Source organism: Triticum aestivum, chromosome 3D (assembly GCF_018294505.1).
Source record: "Triticum aestivum cultivar Chinese Spring chromosome 3D, IWGSC CS RefSeq v2.1, whole genome shotgun sequence".
In the NCBI taxonomy this organism is placed as follows: Eukaryota; Viridiplantae; Streptophyta; class Magnoliopsida; order Poales; family Poaceae; genus Triticum; species Triticum aestivum.
Genome location: NC_057802.1, coordinates 618,870,203 through 618,890,103, shown reverse-complemented (window position 1 = coordinate 618,890,103; position 19,901 = coordinate 618,870,203). Strand labels below are relative to the sequence as shown.

The window sequence follows — 19,901 nt, the reverse complement described above, 5'->3', positions numbered from 1 at the left end:
CTAAAGGCCAAGGACATTAGTAACGACTTTTTAGTCCCGATTCACAAACCGGGACAGAAGGCCCTCACGAACCGGGACAATAGGCCTTTTTTCTACTAGTGCAGACTATCCCACCTGAGCCACGAGGCGCTGCAGTCTCCCATGCATTACTCTTCCTGGTTAGAGTCCGCTACCAGGCTGTCGTCGGTGGAGGCGAGGTCAGCGATAAACATGTACGGGCCGACTTCTTCCGCGTAGCAGCAGGAACGACGTGCAGCTGCTGGCATTTTCGTCCGTGAATGCCCGCGCCGCCAGCCCCGTCTGTGCATCCGAGGGTGCCACGCGAGCATTGCATGCGGTCTCGTTGAGTGTCTGCTGCTCCTCGACGAAGTTCCGATTCTCCGCGGCCATGGCACCGATGGCCTCGACGCTCGCTATAGATTTGGCTCACCACCGTACGCACACAGGCATGATAGTACAAGTATCTTGTGGCTAAATTTTCACATCAGAATTCTTACTGCGAGGGCGGATACCAACCCCTGTGGGGAAGGCGAAGAGAGAGAGAGAGAGATGCATTGAGGACGATATAAGAGGGAGAGAGGAGGACGTCCAGAACTTGCCTGTATATGCACCATTTTTCAAAGATACTATAGTAATTGCAAAACTAATTTGAAAACATCATGATTTCTTTTTGGCAAGAAACATGATCATGTATTACTCATGTAAAATGTTTCGCCAACGAATGAGTTTGATGGTGTCATGGAAAAAAAAACAAAGTCAGCACTACATTGGCAAAATTTTATATGTGAGTACAACAGAATATTGAGTATGTTGTCAAAATTGCCAGGTCTTATTTTTTTTTCTATTTCCGCAACTAGCAGGGTGGCCATCGCAAATGCAAAGGCTACATCTTTATTGCAACCATGAAAAAAGTTGATCATTTATTTTCATCTTTTGCACATATTTCTATCCTATTCACTGCTTTTATTGTATAAGGCTGCCCATAAAATGTGAGTATCATACATGCCACCTAAGCTATTTTGATGAGGTGGCATGAAATTAAATGAAGAAAGAAATGCTTGAGTATCATATCATATGATACCGTATCATATTAAATGATGTGCTACTTTGTGTCATGCATGACAATAAATTTAACTCTTTATGATACCAACATATGGTACTATATATTACAGATGTAGTATCATACACTAGTATCATAGACATGATACTCTCCATTACAACCAGTACACAATATTTTAGACACTGGCACACTTTTAAGGCGTGACTTCAATACTTATTCTATATATGAACATATGAACCGACAAAACAAACGTGAACATATGATTAGGTTGCTCATAGATAACAAAAACCTATTATGAAAAAGGTTTAAGGATACTGTTTCATGTCTTTGAAGTAATATGTTCATATAGTCCGACATGGGCGAACTCCATCTGGAAGGCATCTTCTCCGCCTTCCCGTTGGCACGCCACTCTTTCAGGTGATCGCCCCTGCCTTGGCCATGATTGTAGGGACCCCCTCCCGACTCTTCCGAGCCAACCTCCATGGTGCAGCAGACGTATGTGTGCACGTTGACGGCTAGGACGAAGGAGGAACTCTAAGAAATTAGATAATGTTAGCAGGGGGAAAGGCCATGTGTTTTATGAAGCAGCATAAACTTTAGGAATAAGACAAAAAATGCATGGAAGTGGCAAAGTTGCAATCCTCATTCCAAATACACAAATGGTTAGTATAATCTAAGCAGAAGCCCATGCCCATGCCCCTGCCCCTGGCTTTCCAACTACGGCCTCTGCCTCTCTTTCTTTATAAACACCAACAACCATTCTCTGTCTTGTGGGCGTGAGAGAGAGTCTCGGATCAGGACAGGACAACAAGCCCCTTCATTGCCTATCCTTGTGGTCAATCGAAGCTGATCCTTCCTTGTTTGCGGCTGTAGTCGCCGTGGAACCCCAAGGCCAAGGTGAGTGCTTCTTCCCTTCCCTTTCCTTCCCCTCCCCTGTCTGTTCATGTTGTTAGAATCCATGCATGGATTTTTCTTTCTTGGGGGGAGTCAATCTATTAATGTGGAGTACACGCCCACCTGAATTGATAATCTTAATCACTATTCAGTTTTTATTCATTCCTCAGCTCGTATTGTATTGTGCACACTGACGTACTGTCATAATTTACTTTATGATTGATTGATTCTTACTCCCAAGTAGTAATACTAGTATGTTCCCTTCCCCAATCCCAGCCCAGATGATGTATGGAGGTAGATCTGATCTGGAGTTCGAGTAGTACCATTTCAGCTGCTGGCCTAGCTAGTATGCTTTTCTTTTGAACGGGGGCAAAAGAATTTCCCTCATCCCTTAATTAAGGAAGAGAGTTACCTAGTTAATTAATGGAAACCGGACGGCAATGATCACAAACCACTAAGCAGCACACACATAAAACTCCACACACCTCAACATAGTGGACCCCAATAACCTAGCACTCCAGCTTCATGGTCATCACTTCTCCCCAACTAACTTAATCGCCCTCCCTAATCTCCGAGCAAGCGACTCCGACTTCGTCGAAGACTATCGTCGATCCAGCCCTCACTGTAGACGCTACTGGAAACTCAAGAAGACCCATGCCCAAACTCAGTACCCTACGGCAAGGGCAGCGCGGTTATTTTTGTTTTTGTTTATGCAATCGAATCCTAGTGTCTTGTATCCTTCCGTCTCTCACTTCGACTTTTTTTTACTGTATCTTTTTTTCTTCAGGCATACATCATGTCTCGTGATCCAGTTGATTTAAGTCCAGGTCAGCTACATAAGCTAGCTGAGTTGATCCACCGACAAGAAGTGCAGAAGCTTCAAGAGCTTAAGTTCGAGTCATATGCGGAGCAGCAAAAGTATCTCAAAGATGCGAAAGATGCCCGTGATAAGGTGTACCATGTCCTTGAAAGTGCACAGGACATGATAGCGCAAACCAAGGATCCTGCCAAGCAACAAATTGCCAAGGATGTCAATGACTACTGCACCAAGACTATTGGCACATCCCTCCAATTCATCCGTAGTTACAACACACGTCTCACCTACCTTGACAAGCTCAAGACCCACAGTGATGATCTCATCAACCAGCTAAAGTGGCTCAATCCAGCCACCCAGCAGAAGGAAGCTCAGCGCCTTGCTCTTGAGGCCGGCATGTATAAGAAAGCTGCGCTTGACAATGCCAAAAAGTTTCAGCATTTTGTACCAAATCAATTCTCAAAATGGCTCAAGGAAAGCAAAATCTTGTTTGAAGATCTTGTGCAAGAGTATGTCCCTACATCATCATCATCATCATTATTATTATTATTACTGTTATCACTATTATTATTATTATTTCACATGATGGGAACTGGAAACCAAAATTGATTTTTTATGAAAATAGTAAGATATTGAACTTTGCTGAAATTTGTAGAAATCCTGTTGTACTTGCTTAACATTGCTAAAATATTTTTAACATTCCTGAGAACAAATAAAAGAAATTTTTAAATCACTTAGAGAATACAATCCTTGTTTACTCTTTAGACTTAATGACAGTACTTTTGCGGTAGTACATGTAACTTCAATTGCTTTCCTCCTTGCAGTAATATGGCAAAGCTTGGTTTTAGGGGGGCTTTCAAAAACTTGGGTGATATACAAAAGCTACAGGTATGAACTAACTTATTCTCTAAACCTTGCCCTTTATAAGTTTATCACAAATTAATTGCTTAATTAACAATGTTTAAGGTGTCATAGTACAATTTTTGTCTCAGTACTTAAATATTATTCTAATTTTTATATATAAAAGGATTCGTGGTACTGTGCAGTGTGAACAAAAGGTTTAAAAAGGAAAGAAGTCAGGACATAAAAAAATATGTTTCAACTCATCAAGAGTCAAGATATAGAACGGATATATGCCGTATTCTTCAGAGCTCCAATTTGTTGAACTAAACTAAACTGAATTGAAGTAGTTGAATTTGGTGATTTCAAGTCCATTTTTTTAACCCATGTATGGTGAGAACTTGGTACTAAATATGTTGGAATTTCGTCCGCGGATCAATCACATCAAATCACCACGAACAGGTCACGCAATTTTTTTAGCAAAAGGCACGTGTTGTGCCTCTCTTCTTTCCTCTTTTTTTCTTTTTTTTCTTTTCTTTTTCTTCTCTTCAGGATACAATCTCACGTTACAAGCTTTCAGCCTAGACACACACGGCCAGACAAAAATACTGACACGTACCATAACCAACACCACCACTCCTAACCAGACTAGAAACCTAATCCTAAGCTAGTACTAACCTACACGGACATGAACAAACCTGCTAGTACCAAGACTGCGCATATGGCATGCAAGCCAACTATGACACACGTACGGGTCAATTAACATGTCAAATAAGGAAACGTACTTAGACCTGAACACTAACTGGATTTAGTGGCAGGATTATTGCTAACTGCATGTTTTCCAGGTATATGACAATATTATTGCACAAGCCGGACAAGGAAAACCCGTGGTGACTTACACATTTGAAGCTTTGGGAAAATTCGGGGTTGCAGTTTTGGTTTTTACAGCAGGTGTAATGGTGTGGGACATATTCACTGCAGAGGATAAGCTGGAGGCAGTGGTTAGGAATTCAGTGACTGCTTTAACTGCAGCAGTTGGCCTTGTGGTGGGAGACCTAGCTGCTGCTGCTGTAGAAGCTGGATTCATAGCGCTTAACATCCAAATCGCTTCTGCAGCTGTCACGGTAGTCGGAGCAGTCGTCGGGTTCGGAATTGGTGTGGTCATTGGGATTGCTGCAGGTGCACTGCTTGACTTGATTTTCAGCAGTGGAACGAGCCAGGTGAAGATAACAGACGGGCTTACTGTTTGCCGTGTGGCACCTATGCCCGATGGTCTTCCACTTGCTCGTCTGGTGAAGCACAATTACCCAGAACTGTGAACTGTTTATGCTACCATATATGCGAAAGGGATATATACTTATGTCTTTGTGTGAGTACGTAAGTGCCGATATATTGTGCACTCCGGCCTAAAATAAAATAATATCCCGGCAAGGAAGCTGTTGTATTCCGTGATGAATAAAATACATGTTGATTCGATGATATTGTTTTTGATCGACTTTGGGTTATATGCTTCTATTTATAGAAAATATGGGTTAAATAGATATTTATGCTTGAGTTTGGTGGATGAAGCATCTTCACTACATGATCCCGCAAGTGCCTCTGAAACACCAGAAGCCAAGAACAAACGGAGGGCATTCTCCGTCAAGGTTGCGTTCTACCAAATGAGCTAGACGGGCGTGATGAATGAGTGCTTCCACAGCCCCTACACCATGCATCTTTCTTTATAAACTCACAGGTACCAAAAGGAGAGAGCACCAGCATAAAATGAGAAAAAAAGAAAGAGAGATTATAATGGATCAGCATAGTGCTTGAATGAAATGAAAGACATGATGGCATCTTCAGAAGATCCTCACGCACAACCTGGGCGCCCCAACCTGCCGGCTCTTCACGCCATCACTTGAGCCACTACTCCACTAATTAGCTTCATGCACTAACTGTCCTAAAGTATCTCCATGCTCCACAAGACCCGGCAACCACTTGTGGCCGAACAACCTACATACATGAGGAAAGCTAGCTCACAACTCACATGTAGCTACCAACCTGCGTCTACTAACAAACTATGACTTGGCTAGATCACTTGGCTCAATCTTAACGAGCAGCTCGTGACGCTTCAGCCACTGTCGCATCTTGCCGCATCTCACGTCGTCGCCGTATCTCACGGCACCATCGGCATCGCACGGCAGCCCAGCATCTCGCGTACTTCGCGCATACAGATGAAAATTCACTGGACACTTGATAAGCTAGACTAAACTACATGCAAAAGGCTGGTCACCATGCACCATCTTGTCGTGGATGATGCCCTCGCCGCACCAATCACCATGTTGTCTTGCCGTACGCAGCAGACACCTCTTGACGTGGACGACGCCTTCATTGCACCGATCGCCACGCCATCACCATCTCGCGGCATCGCACCGCAACTGGCCACCAACGGCATCACGCTGACCGACAGCTTCACCTCACGTATAGTTCTCCACCCCACATGATATCCGCGACGCCGTCATCAGCGCCGTGGATCTACAAGGCTCCGATACCAATTGTTGGTGCTGCCTCTCACAGCACCCTTCTTCTTCTACCTCTTGTTGCCTCACACAACTCTCTTCTTTCTTTGCCTCACACAAGAACACACATCGAGTGAGAAGAACTGAACACAGAACACACACATACACACACTTCACCAAGGAGAAAATGCTTTGCCACTTGCTCGGGGTGAGAACATATGCACTACACGTTTCCTCTAGCCCTCACGGCCCGTTTTCTCATTGACTGAAAGTAGTATATATACAAGGGACCAGGCACTCACGCCCATGTACTCACACACAACCTAGACGCCACAACTTGCCTGCTCTTCATGCCACCACTTGAGCAGGCCCGTCAACAAGGTTGTGCGAACTGTGCGATAGCACACGGCCCCCAAAATCGTGGGGCTCCGATTGGGGAAAACCAACACACCGTCCTATAAAAAATAAACTAGCTAGAACCACCCCCGTTCATCAGCCTGATCTGATGCGAGTCATCATAGGTTCCACGCCCCGAGATATCAGTAACCTGAGCGCCACCTTCCCTCCTCGAGTCTTGATCGAGTGCCGCCTCCTCTCCACCCCCGAAAGTGCCTCCAGTCCGATCTCCCTAAGTTGAAGGTGAATCGAGCCTGGCCATGGCGCCAAGCGGCATGGGGGCGTCCAATCCGTGGCTTATGGTAAACCGAGTGCTGCGGCTCACCCACGGCTTACGGTAAGCCGATATGTAATTAAACAGTATTTGTCGGCAAACTGACGCCTTAGAGTAAGCCGGGTGACGTTTTTAGCCGTGATCGTGCACGCACCCTTGGCTTAGCGTAAAATCAACAAATTGTAGATCAGGAGAATATATCACTACTACTTAAAAAGAATATAAGGTTCCCATTTCACCTTTCTTCTCACCAACCCTTCGTCCAACCTTCCATGTATATGATAAAATTCACGGTCAAAATTTGATGAATATTTATTTATACAATCACATTATTATTGACAGATAAATCACAAGCTAGCGTATTAGAATATTTATAGCCCGTTGCAATGCACGGGCATTATTTATATATATATATATATATATATATATATATATATATATATATATATATATATATATATATATATATATATATATATATATATATATTGTTTGGGGCACCATTTGCATTTATTGATTTGAATAGAATTAAAACACACATTAACTGATGGAGTGAGAATGAACGAATAAAAAGGAAAGAGATATACATGTTTACATGCATCCTCTTTAGATTGAGGTATACATGGATGTACGCACAATGTGACTCGTCGACTTGTGGATTTTCTACACATAGATGAATACATGTATCACTACTACTCAAAAAGAATATAAGGTTCTCATTTTACCTTTCTTCTCACCAACCCTTCGTCCAACTTTCCACGTATATGATAATCAGTCACCTTAATTTACTTACCTTCTGAACCAATTCCATTTTAATTTACTTACCAAACTTCTAATCAAAATATAAGATAATTCACGGTCAAAATTTGATGAACATTTATTTACACAATCACATTATTATTGACAGATAAATCACAAGCTAGCGTATTAAAATATTTATATCCCGTTGCAACCCACGGGCATTTTTTTAGTATATATATATATATATATATATATATATATATATATATATATATATATATATATATATATATATATATATATATATATATATTATTTGGGGCACCTGGGTGCCTAGGCACCTACCATTTAATAGCTCGCAAGTCCACCCATTTGCGTTTATTGATTTGAATAGAATTAAAACACACATTAATTGGTGGAGTGAGAATGAACGAATAAAAAAGAAAGAGATATACATGTTACATGCATCCTCTTTAGATCGAGGTATACATGGATGTACGCACAATGTGACTCGTCGGCTTGTGGATTTTCTACGCACGGATGAATACATGTATCATTACTACTTAAAAAGAATATAAGGTTTCCATTTCACCTTTCTTCTCACCAACCCTTCGTCCAACCTTCCATGTATATGATAATCAGTCACCTTAATTTACTTACCTTCTGAATCAATTTCACTTTAATTTACTTACCAAACTTCTAATCAAAATATATGATAATTCACGGTGAAAATTTGATGAACATTTATTTACACAATCACATTATTATTGACAGATAAATCACAAGCTAGCGTATTAGAATATTTATATCCCGTTCCAACGCAAGGGCATTTTTTTAGTATATATATCTGGGTTATTCTGTTACCCTACATGAACTGATGAATTCAAGCGGCTGAACTGATGAAATTCGAGCGCTTAAACTGATGCTTTCTGTTTCTGTTAAAAATCATGTTCTTTAGTTCAATTTTTTTTTGCAATTTTTTTGTCGAAACGGGGCGTGTAACATCCACATTACAATTTTATAAATTTTTTTTGCAAAAAAATTATGGTTTAAGAGCAGTTTTGAAAAAACCGTTTTTTCAAAACCGAAAACGCAAATCGTATTTTGGACTTAATTTTCAAACGGTGTGTCGGAATTGAGCAAATGAGATGGCGTTCGAAAGCTTGTGAAAATCCGCATCTTCCATATATCTACTATTTTTTTAAATTCTATATGATTTAAAAGTAATTTGAAAAATAGTGAAATTCTGGACGAAAAATATTTTCGCTGTTTTTTGCAAACGTTTTGTCGGCTGACGTAAACGATACGCCGTTGGAAAGCTATGGAAAATGCGCAACTTTTGCGTATAGAAAGTTTTTTCTAATTCCTTACGGTTTAAATACGAATTCAAATACGGTTAAAGTTAGTTTTGAACGTGATTTTGTTAAAAAGTTTATTGAAATGTTTTGTTTTCTTTTTTTTGAACTCAATTTTTTTTGACAACGATGTTCTGAACTTCTCTTATTTTACGACTTGTACTGAGATACTTACTAAGCAGGATTTTTCATGGGGTTTCTTTTTTTACTTGAACTTTTTACAATTTGAATTTCTGCCATTTCTTTTATTCCGAATAGACCACCGTTTTTAACTCGTACTGAGGTACTTACTATGCCCGAACTGGGGTGGCTGTCGCGTGTCTCGGCGAGGAAGAAGACGAAGCTCGGGAGCGAGGCTGGATTCGGCCGGCGGCTGATCCGGTCGGTAGGATGCTGCGCAAGGCGGGGGGTGACAGGCGCAGGGCGGCTGGGCTCGGAGTGGCGGCGCACGGCGGAGGGGCTCGGGGTGGCGGCGCGGGGCGGGGATGGCCGTGCGCGGCGGCGGAGGGAGGCTGGGACGGCGCGCGGGGAGGATCCGGCACCCGTCGACGGCGAGGTGCGCAGGGAGGATCCGGTACCCGTCGACGGGGAGGTGCGCGGGGAGGGGCCGGCGCCCGTCGGAGGGAAGGCGTGTGGGGAGGTGCCGGCGAGCCCGTCGGCGGGGAGGCGTGCGGACGGCCGGCCGGCGGCAGCACGCGGGTCGGAGGAGCGACCCGTCACGGCGCCGCGGGCTCCCTCGCTCCGGCTGCTGCCGTCGCTCGCTCGCCCGCGACGGCTGCCTCCAGCGGTAGGAGGCGGGTTAGGTTGGGGTCGGGTCGGGAAGTTTCTGCTATGGCATGCACGTCGCATCCTTATAGGGCCGAGCGGTAACAAAATAATATTCTGTTATATATATATATATATATATATATATATATATATATATATATATAATTTGAGGCACCTAGGTGCCTAGGCACCTAGCATTTAATAGCTGGTACGTCCACCCATTTTTATTTATTCATTTGAATAGAATTAAGACACACATTAATTGGTGGAGTGAGAATGAATGAATAAAAAGAAAGAGATATACATATTTACATACGCATAATGTGACTCGTCGGCTTGTGAATTTTGTACGCATAGATGAATACATGTATACATAAAAATTGATACCTTCATGAGGTATCCATGACAAAATATTTTTATTATTTATATCAACAAATTATATATATATATATATATATATATATATATATATATATATATATATATATATATATATATATATATATATATATATATATAACAGTAAAATAGACGAGGTATGGTGAGATTGCCTAATATAGAGATACGAAATCAACGACAACGGATCAGGTCGATGAATGACCTTGCTGGCCACTATTACGGCTGGACCTGATCCGTACGTTCGACACTGTAGATACATGTCTCCGGTGCCCGTCGGACTCCTCTTCTCCAGCTTTGGCCCAACCATCCAGACATGAACAACGACCTCACTGGTGCATTGGTGGAGATGTGTTTTTTTAGAGGATCATGGGGTTGGCCCAACCATACATGACGCCTCTTTGAGTACTTAGTTAACAGTAGCATAATGGCCCGGGCCTTGCAACGAGAAGAAAAAAAATCATAATCTCTAATGGCACTGGCTACATTTTACTGCATTAGCGAAATACACTATCACTTTCAATTTCGTAAAATCATGAACATTTTTTTAAACTCATGCACATATTTGAAATCGTGAACATTTTTCAAATTTGTGAACCCTTTTATCAATTTTAGATTATTTTCTAAAACCAAGAATATTTTTGAATTCATCAATAGTTTATACTATTTGCAAACCTTTTTTAAATATTGTGAACATCTTTAAAACAGTTTTTTTGAATCAGCGAACATTTCTAGAATCGATGAACTTTTTTTGGAAATTGGTGGATGTATTTTTTAAATTTACAAACATTTTTATGATTTAACAAAAACAATTATTTAAAGAAATTTTTTTCAATCAACAAACATTTTTTGAATGCAATAAACTATTTCCTATGTCACGAAGAGTTTTTTAATTTTTAGGATATTTTTCCATTCATGAACATTTTCTAAATTCATGAAATTTTGTTCAATTTTATTAAAATTTTATAAAACACATTTTATAAAAAATTATGAAATTTGTTTTTCAAACTTTTAACATTTTTTGAATAAACAACATTATATTACATAATCACGAACATTTTTGTAATACAGAAACATTTGATCATTTATTAAACAATTTATTTCGAAATGATAATTTTTTTAATTTTCGGAACTTTTTTGAGTTCACAATTTATTAAAAGTAGACAAAAGAGGAAAAACACAAAGAAAAAAAACATAAAAGAAGTAATATAAAAAACAGGCCGCCAGGACATAGGCTGGCCCAAATTGAACGCTGCGTCTTCACCCAGCGCGCAAAGCGCAGTATAGGAGATCCCTAGATTCCCCTGTGTGAAACATTTTTTTATCACTTATATGTGGCATTTGTTGGTAATGTTTTGCAACTTTCGGAGCAATTTTGATGACGTACGGCCAGACGCAATAGCCACTTTATTATATTTATTACTCTTCTTATAATAATTATTATTGGTACTAGCAAAAGGGCACTATCAATTTGAAATGAAAAAAAATCATGATCACACACGGCCATGACCATATTTTGCTTCATCACCGAGATACACTATCAATATTAATTTCGTGAAATCATGAACAAAATTAAATCATGACATTTTTTAAAACTTGTGAACCTATATGAAATTGTGTACATTTTCAAATTCATGAACACTTTCACAATTTTCGAACATTTCCTCAATCAAGAACATTTTGTGAATCATGAACAGTTTATACTATTTGCAAACACTGTCTTTAAAATTGGGAACATTTTTTGAAACAATTTTCTTGAAGCGGCAAACATTTCTAGAATGACGAACATTTTTTTGGGGAACTGTTCATGATCATATTTTGAATATGCGAATATTTTATGAATGATTAAACTATTTCGTAAGTCATGGACATTTTCTGAATTTTAGGAATAGTTATCCGTTCGTGAATATTTTTTGAACTAGCAAAATTTTGTTCAAGTTCCTTAAACAATTTAGTACACGAACTGTTTAAAAAATTATGAACATTTTTTGACTTTTCAAACCAATGTTTTCAAAATTTTGAACATTTTTTGGATAGTCAAACATTTCTTTTACGAAATCACGAATAGTTTTTCAATCCACAAAAAATTTATGATTTCGAAAAAATTTCTTTCAAAAACCTCATTTTTTTATTTTCAGAACTTTTCGATAGTCCCAAATTAATTAAATGATAATAAATATAAAAGAAAAATAAATAAAATGAAATTTAAGAAACACGGGCCGGCTCAAACGGCCGCGTTGTGTCTTCTTTCAGCACGCATAGTGCAGTATAGCATGGGCCGCCCCAGACAGAGGATTCCCCTGTGTAAAATGGTGTTTTTATCAATTATTATGTGTGGCATTGGTAGGTAATATTTTGAACTTTGAGGTTAATTTTCATGAAGTACCGCCAGAAGCAATAGCCCCTTTATTATTAGGGGTCTACCTTCAAAATAAAAACTGCAATTGAAATCCATCTTCCTCAGGTTCGTTTCGTTGGTGGGGATGTGTCGGGGGAGAGAAACCTGAGACCGTGGGGCCACATCACGTTCTAGGGTACAACCCAAGACCTCTAATCGGTGCCCTTAGCGCCGGTTAGGAAATCGGGCGCTCATGTGAGCAGGAGTGGGCGGCGGCCCATTAAAGTTTCTCTCTCGGTTGCTCCAGACTTTTATTGCTCGCTCGCTCAAAACAAATCGTTCGCGCCATGAACTCGCCTTCCTGGCATTCCATTTTTTTCTTTGATGCGCCGCTGGTTCCGAAAAAAGACCGGCCTTCGGTGTTTTGTGAAATAAAAAAGGGGTTATGGATTTATTCAAAAATGTTCTTGGGTTCAAAAAGGTTCACCAAAATTGGGAAAATAAAAAGGAATTGTGAAAAAGTTCACCAAATATGAAAACGGTTCAACGATTTTTATAAGTTCCAGTTTTGAAAAAGGTTCATCGATTTTGAAACAAAAAATCGTCAATTTTGGAAAAAAGTTCATCGGTTTTTCAAAGAAGGTTTTACAATTTTGGAAAAAATTCATCGATTTTGAAAAAACGTTAATCGAGTTTGGAAAAAAGTTCATCGAATCTAAAATTTCATCAAATTTGAAAAGGTTCATCGAATTTGATGAAAAATGTCACGCATTTCCGCACAACATAAAAGTAAAAATGAAAAAAAAAGAAAAGAAAAGAAAGTAAACAAATAGGGAAAAATGCTGCTTTTGTAGCGTTGTATATTTAAAGAACAAAAGAAGTAAACAAATAGGAATTGCTGTACAGCGCAACCAATTTTGTAGATTACTTTGGCGCTAGACACTTTGCCGTAGTTGCCGAAGAAGAGTTGCAACTGAGAGCTCTTCACGGTAAGAGGCAGATTCCGCACCAACACCTTGAAACAATGCTCGTAGTCTTTCTCAATGTGAATGGTGTGTGTTAAACTCTTATATCCGATGTATATACAAATTTTGTTCAATAGGTAAGATGCTGTTGCTGCGAACTTGCGATGCATATACAAAGTCTAGACAGTTAAACTCTTATATCCGATGTATTAGCTCTATGCGACAATAAAACTAATGAACGATTGTATTATGGAAAAGATAAATTTGGGATGTACTGGACGTGTTTACCTTAATTGGAGCAATTGCAGGCTGGTTGATGAGCCAGGTGCACTTGTTGCCATCCTACCCTAGAGGCACCCACTCAATGAACTCGGCCTTGTGAACGATGAGGTTGTACCGAAGCAATCCATACTGTATACCTGATGACCTCTTACCATCGTTGTGAAAAGCCATTGGCTTACATGAAGCAACCTATAAGCCGTGTGCCATGCGAGAGCACTCGGCTTAGATGGCATGCTCTCTGTGCCCTTTGAGAGCACTTGGCTTAATGCGAAAATGCATATAGTACATGTAAGCTGAGTGGTCCTGAAAAGCCATTGGCTTACATGAGGTACACGGCTTCTACACAGAAAAGCTCTCAGCTTTTAGCACACACTCGCCAAAGATATCTATCATGTGTGTACAACGGAAGTGGTTGACGGTCACGGAGCAACCTATAAGCCGTGTGACCTGCGAGAGCACTTGGCTTAGATGGCATGTAAGTTGTGTGCCCTTTGAGAGCACTTGGCTTAATGCGAAAATGGTCTTAAAATGATTTCCCTTCTTTTTCACCCATTTTCTCCCGACTAGTTTTCATGGGTGTTATTTTTTATGCCAGCAATTTCCCTATCTCTCTTTGTTCACCGACACTTTAATATTTTGATGGCCTTGTACTCTTCCAACCCCCTAGTGTACCCATATTAGGATCACATGGAAAAGGATAAGTTGTTGCGTACCTTATTCATGCTATTAGATGAATGCCTTTGTTGGTCGGTAAGTCCAAAAATATGTACCCTCTACATTTTTGGCCAAAAACGAACTTGCCTCACAAACACGACAGTACCGCAGAAAGAAATAAACGGGGGTGTCGAAAAAGCTCCCCGACTTTTATGTTCCCCTAATATAAGTATGAAACCTATATCTATACCTATTAATAAAGAAAGGTGTGTTTCGCCAATTTTTCATCCGTTCACAGTTGAAGAAGAATTTTTTCTACCCGAGGTGTTACTAAGTTCTTATGCGTTTGTCTGCTAGAAATATAATTTTCGTACGTGGGCGACGCCAGCCCACTTATTTTTTTCCCACACAGCTGGGAAAATTCTATTTTCAGCACGGGGCGACAAATAGTCAGAGATTCGCACAAGACAACCAATAATGGGCTGACCCATTTTTTTTCTGTATTTTACTTCTAATTTTACTCTCCTTTCCCTATCTCCTTTTCCCTTCCAAGTTTATTTTTCTTTTACAATTTATTTGGTAAATTAAGAATTCTCAAAAAATGTTCAGAATAAAAAAACAAATTGGTAAAATGTTCAGAATTCTAAAATTTTGTTGCTATTTTGAAAAATATTGAGAACTTCCAACAAGTTTCCCATTTTTTCAAAAAACTTATTATTTTTCAATTTTTTTCGAGATTTCTAAAAAGAAATGGCGTTTCAAAAAATGCTCCAAATTCAAAAAATAGTCTTGTTTTAGTGAGATTTTCAAAGTTAAAAATAATGTGCGGGTATAAAAGATACACATTTTGTACAAATCTTATGTATTTTCAACCCATGCTTCCATTTTAAACAAATGTTCACAAATTCAAATAATGTTCATGTTTTGATAAAAAATTGGTATTTTCAGAAAACGTGTGTGAATTTTAAAAAATGTTTCGTTTATTTTGTACATAATTTTCAAAACAAAATGTACATAATTTTCAAAAAACTGATCAGGATTTAGAAAATTGTTCATGTTTCCTTGAATATTCAGAAACTTCATACATTAAAATTCCCTCGATTGAAAGGATTGGAAGGAAGAGTAGATTGAATAACTCATGGGCCTTCTCTGGCGTACGATGGCGTAACTAAACTCTTAAATGCCCTCGATCAGTGAATAGGAAAAATAGCAGATTGAAGCTAAATGTTCCTTTTTCGTTTGCATATAGGGTTTTGCTTGCACATATATATCTCAGTGACTTTAAATACATACTATTTTATCTCCCGTTGCAACGCACATGCTTTTTTTTCTATCCGAGGTGGTACTAAATTATTATGCGTTCGTTTGCAAGAAAAAAAGAGTGTTTCCATAATTTCGTACGTAGGCCGCACGCTGTGGCCCAGCGAAGCCAGCAGACTTATTTTCCGCCCACACAGCTCGGAACATTCTATTTTCCGCGCAGCGCGCCAAATAGTCGGAGCTTCGCACAGGACAACAAATAATGAGCTGACCCATTGTTTTTTGTTTCTGTGTTTTACTTCTTCCTTCCCCTATCACTTGTTTCCCTTCCAAATTTATTTTTCTTATAGAATTTATTTCATAAATTCAAAATTCTCAAAAAACATTCAGAATTCTAAAAATCAAATTATTTAAATGTTCAAAATTCTAAAAATTTGTTGCTATTTTGAAAATTATTCGAAACTTCAAAAATGTTTCCCATTTTTCAAAAAATATTGTTTTTCAAGATTGTTTGATATTTCTAAAAATAAAATGGTATTTTAAAAATGTTCCAAATTCGAAAAATATTCTTATTTAAGCAATTGAAAATAATGTACTAGATGCACATTTTCGAAAAATATTATGAATTTTCAACACATGTTTCCGTTCTAGAAAAATGTTCATAAATTCTAATAAAGTTCATGTTTCTATAAAAAAGTTGCTGTTGTAAAAAATGTTTATGAATTTTAGAAGATGATCATGTCTCAAATTTTGTTCGCAGTTTTCTAAAAGTGTACATAATTTAAACAAAATTATTCAGGATTTAAAAAATGATGCATGTTTCCTACAATATTCAGAAACTTTATACCTTAAAATCTTCTCGATTGAAAGGAAAGGTAGATTGAATAATTCACGGGCCTTCTCTGGTGTACGATGACGTCACAAAACTCTTAAATGCCCTCGATCGATGAATGAAAAAATAGCTGATTGACTACTTCACACTCGTCAAAACCGGGAAGCTAAATGTTCCTTTTTCACGTGCACACATGGTTTACTTGCATATATAATCCTCTCTAACTTTAACTGCATATTATTTTTTCTCCCGTTGCAATGCATCGGCATATGTGCTATAATGAAATAAAGGGGGCTTTGTTATACGTCCAAAAATAATGAGATGAAATACAAAAAAGAAAGATTATAAAAAAATGCAAAAAATATATAAAAAGTAAATATAAACCGTGTATTAGGTTGACACTCGGCTTACATGTATCACGATGACTTTGCCAAATCGAGCGCGCGCTCTGTTTCCACCCCCAAATCAAGCACATCATGGGCTCTGTTTTGCCCGCAAATCGAGCACAACGCGCGCCGCCCCGCCCCCACCTCGCAACCCCCCTCCTCCGAGAAGGCCGCCGCATCACCCCCTCCTCGCTGTCGATCTCCACCCATCGGCCGCCGCGTTGCCTCCCTCCTTGTTACCTCCGGCCACGGCGGTGGCGGCTCCCGCACCCGTGTTCCTCCTCCCCAATATGCTGCAGCTCGTCTCCTCTCTGGTCGCTGCGGAGGAGCCATCGTGCTCAGGCTGCGGTGACCAGCAGAGTGTTGGGACGAACCTAGACTTGCTCTCTGTGTGTGTGTGTGTGTCTCACGCACGGACGGAGGTAGACGACGACAAGCTGATGGTGGATTTCCAGCGATGAACGCCCGCAGCACATACGGCGATTTTCCTCGAGCACGAACTCGACTGGGAAACGACTACATAGGGGCGAGTGGGCCTTATACGCACGCGCACAGACGCGCCACGCCGCGCTCAAGCCGCGCCGCACTCACACACTCGCCAAGCTCCGCACTCCCCGGCAAGCGCACCGGTCGCGCTCCCACGCGAACGACGCGGCCGTTTCCAGTGTGAGAGACGCGACCACTTCCCGGCTATCTCGCTAACAGACCCACACACACACTGTAGGGGAACGCGACAGAAAACAATTTTTTTTTGACCTACAGACCAGCCCAGGACCACTATGGAGACTGCATACAAGGTTTGATCTTTTCGTTACCGACTCGTAGCGTAGCGGAAGTAGAGTCGATGACGATCGGCGGTGCAGATCCCCACAGCTAGGATTTACAACCACCCAACCGCGAGGATGTATTCCCTCGTCTGCCCCTCGGACAGCCCTTCGGGAGGCGGTCGGACAGTCCCTCGGACGGTGTCGCGGACAGCCCTTCGGGAGGACCTTGGAAACTCGGACGGTCACTCGGACAGCCCTTCGGGGAGGCACTCTCGAACTAAGACCGAAACTACGATCTCTCTACAGAGTTGCACACATACGGTGTCATCTATCCGACAGGGTTTCGCCGTCCAGAACTAGTTCCCACCTGAAGCCAGACAGCCTTTCGGCTCAAAGAAACTATTTCGCTTTGAGGGAGAGAGAAGCCAGACAAGTCTATGTCATGCGTATGGGAGCAAGGGATGATCCTTTAGGCAGCCCCCTCCACCCCTATTTATAGGCCAAGCCCAAGAGTGGCTTCTCCAAGAAGCCAAGGGGGGAAATATCAAAAGGCCCTCAAGATGGCTTCTCCAAGAAGCCACCCAAAAATCCCTTTCACTATTCATGACGACATTTTTCAGTGTCCGTACGAACCAAAAATATTTACGTTGGCCTAGAACATTTCCAGTACCCACTAAAATAATTTTTGACACGTTCCGGAATAATTCCGAATTAGTGATTTTTATCTGCGAAAAGCAAACAAGAATGTGTTTTCACTATCCGTAAAGACAATTTTTCGCGTCCATTAAATCCAAAAATATTTCTGTGGGTCTTAGAATAATTCCAGTACCCACTAAAATAATTTTGGACGTGTTCCGAAACATTTTTAGATCAATGATTTTCATCAGCGAAAAGCAACCAAAGCGGTTTCGGCAGCTCCGCAACATTTTTGTTTTTTATCCCGAAAAATTCCCAGAAGTTTCCAGAGTGATTCTGGCACCCTCCAAGAATTATCAGGTGTGTGCCGAAACCAGTTTGACTTAATGGTATACCCCGAAATAACTTTTTGGTTTTACGAAACTATTTCGCTATTCTCTCTCCGTAACTCTTCCCTTGTCTCCGAATCTTTTTCGGCGAATTTCTCCCAGACTCCCTGTCTAGTATTCAGCAGATAGATGACCCTTAAGCGTGTGATCCTATAGGTTCGGTGAAGTATAGACATGACCGAAACCCTTTTCCAATCAATGTTCAACATCGGAGACGTGGACACCCCTATTGACCCCTATACCCACACGAATGAATATTCGAGTGAACCTCCAGTTGTCGTGTGCTAATCATGTTGCTTCGCGATATGTTACAAATACCCGAGGTGAGATTTACTTGCATCCCCATGGATCCACAACTTTTCCACTATACTAGTTACCTCGTTACCGGTTTTGTTCTCTTTTCTAGTTTCCGTGTTCCGGCATCCCTGTGATCAAATCACACGTTGTCTGGCCAGACGATGATGGATACTGTAACACCGAGAGGGCCCGAGAATATATCTCCATAGTCGGAGGAGAAAATCCCAATCTTGAGCTATGAAGGTACTTGACACACTTTTCCATGAACCCGTAAGCCGCCGTAATAGCCACCCATTTACGGATGACGTTTAACAAACCCAAAGTTCATGAAGCAAGCATGAAGAAACTTGATACTCTCATGGTCCAAGGAATTATGCAAATGTAAACTTCCTCTGTGTTATTAACCATTAACTTGTGAAGAAGGTATCTCATAGCAAAACATCAAATGGGTCGATTCAACCACAAGTGTTCTACTAGCATTGTGTCCCCAAAGTTGCCAACACAGTCATGCCCATGATCAGCAAAACAGAACCATCATGCAACACTTGAGCTAGTCTTAGAGGCCAGACTAGGAATACATTTTGTTGTTTATTATTCCACATGTGCATATGAGTCTTCCTCCAAGCCTCGTGTTATTGTAGAATCGAGAACCATAGCAGTTATAGCATGGAACATAAACATAATGATGAACACGGAGATAAATAATAACATTTAGTATTGCCTCTAGGGCATATCTCCTACAGACTCAAACTTGCACTAGAGTCAGTAATCTAGTCAGTCCTTCGCATGTGGTATAGCCTGATGTCAAACAGATCTGACAACTTCAGCTTGGTGTGTATCTCTGCATATCCTCGCAGTTTCATGCTTTCACAAAATTCATATTTTGTGCGGGCTTGGCTTTGTATATATGTGAATCATTGGTCGAAACCTGATTCCTCAGACTGAGCTATGGAGCAACTATCTGCAATAGTGTCTCATTGACTAAAGCCTTCTTGGAACCATACTAAGGTCATGAATGAACTATATGATTCAACATCTTTGTCTTTGTCGCTTTGAAAG

At 40.4% G+C, this 19,901-nt stretch overlaps 1 protein-coding gene across 1 annotated transcript; it reads left to right on the top strand.

Moving 5' to 3' along the window:
• Positions 1–1,777: 1,777 nt before the first annotated feature.
• LOC123075998 (uncharacterized) lies at positions 1,778–5,087 on the top strand. Its single transcript, XM_044498470.1, has 4 exons — positions 1,778–1,957; positions 2,742–3,277; positions 3,593–3,656; positions 4,454–5,087. Exons 2-4 carry the CDS (start codon positions 2,751–2,753, stop codon positions 4,925–4,927), a joined length of 1,065 nt encoding a protein of 354 aa, XP_044354405.1. The 5' UTR covers positions 1,778–1,957; positions 2,742–2,750; the 3' UTR covers positions 4,928–5,087.
• Positions 5,088–19,901: the final 14,814 nt, after the last annotated feature.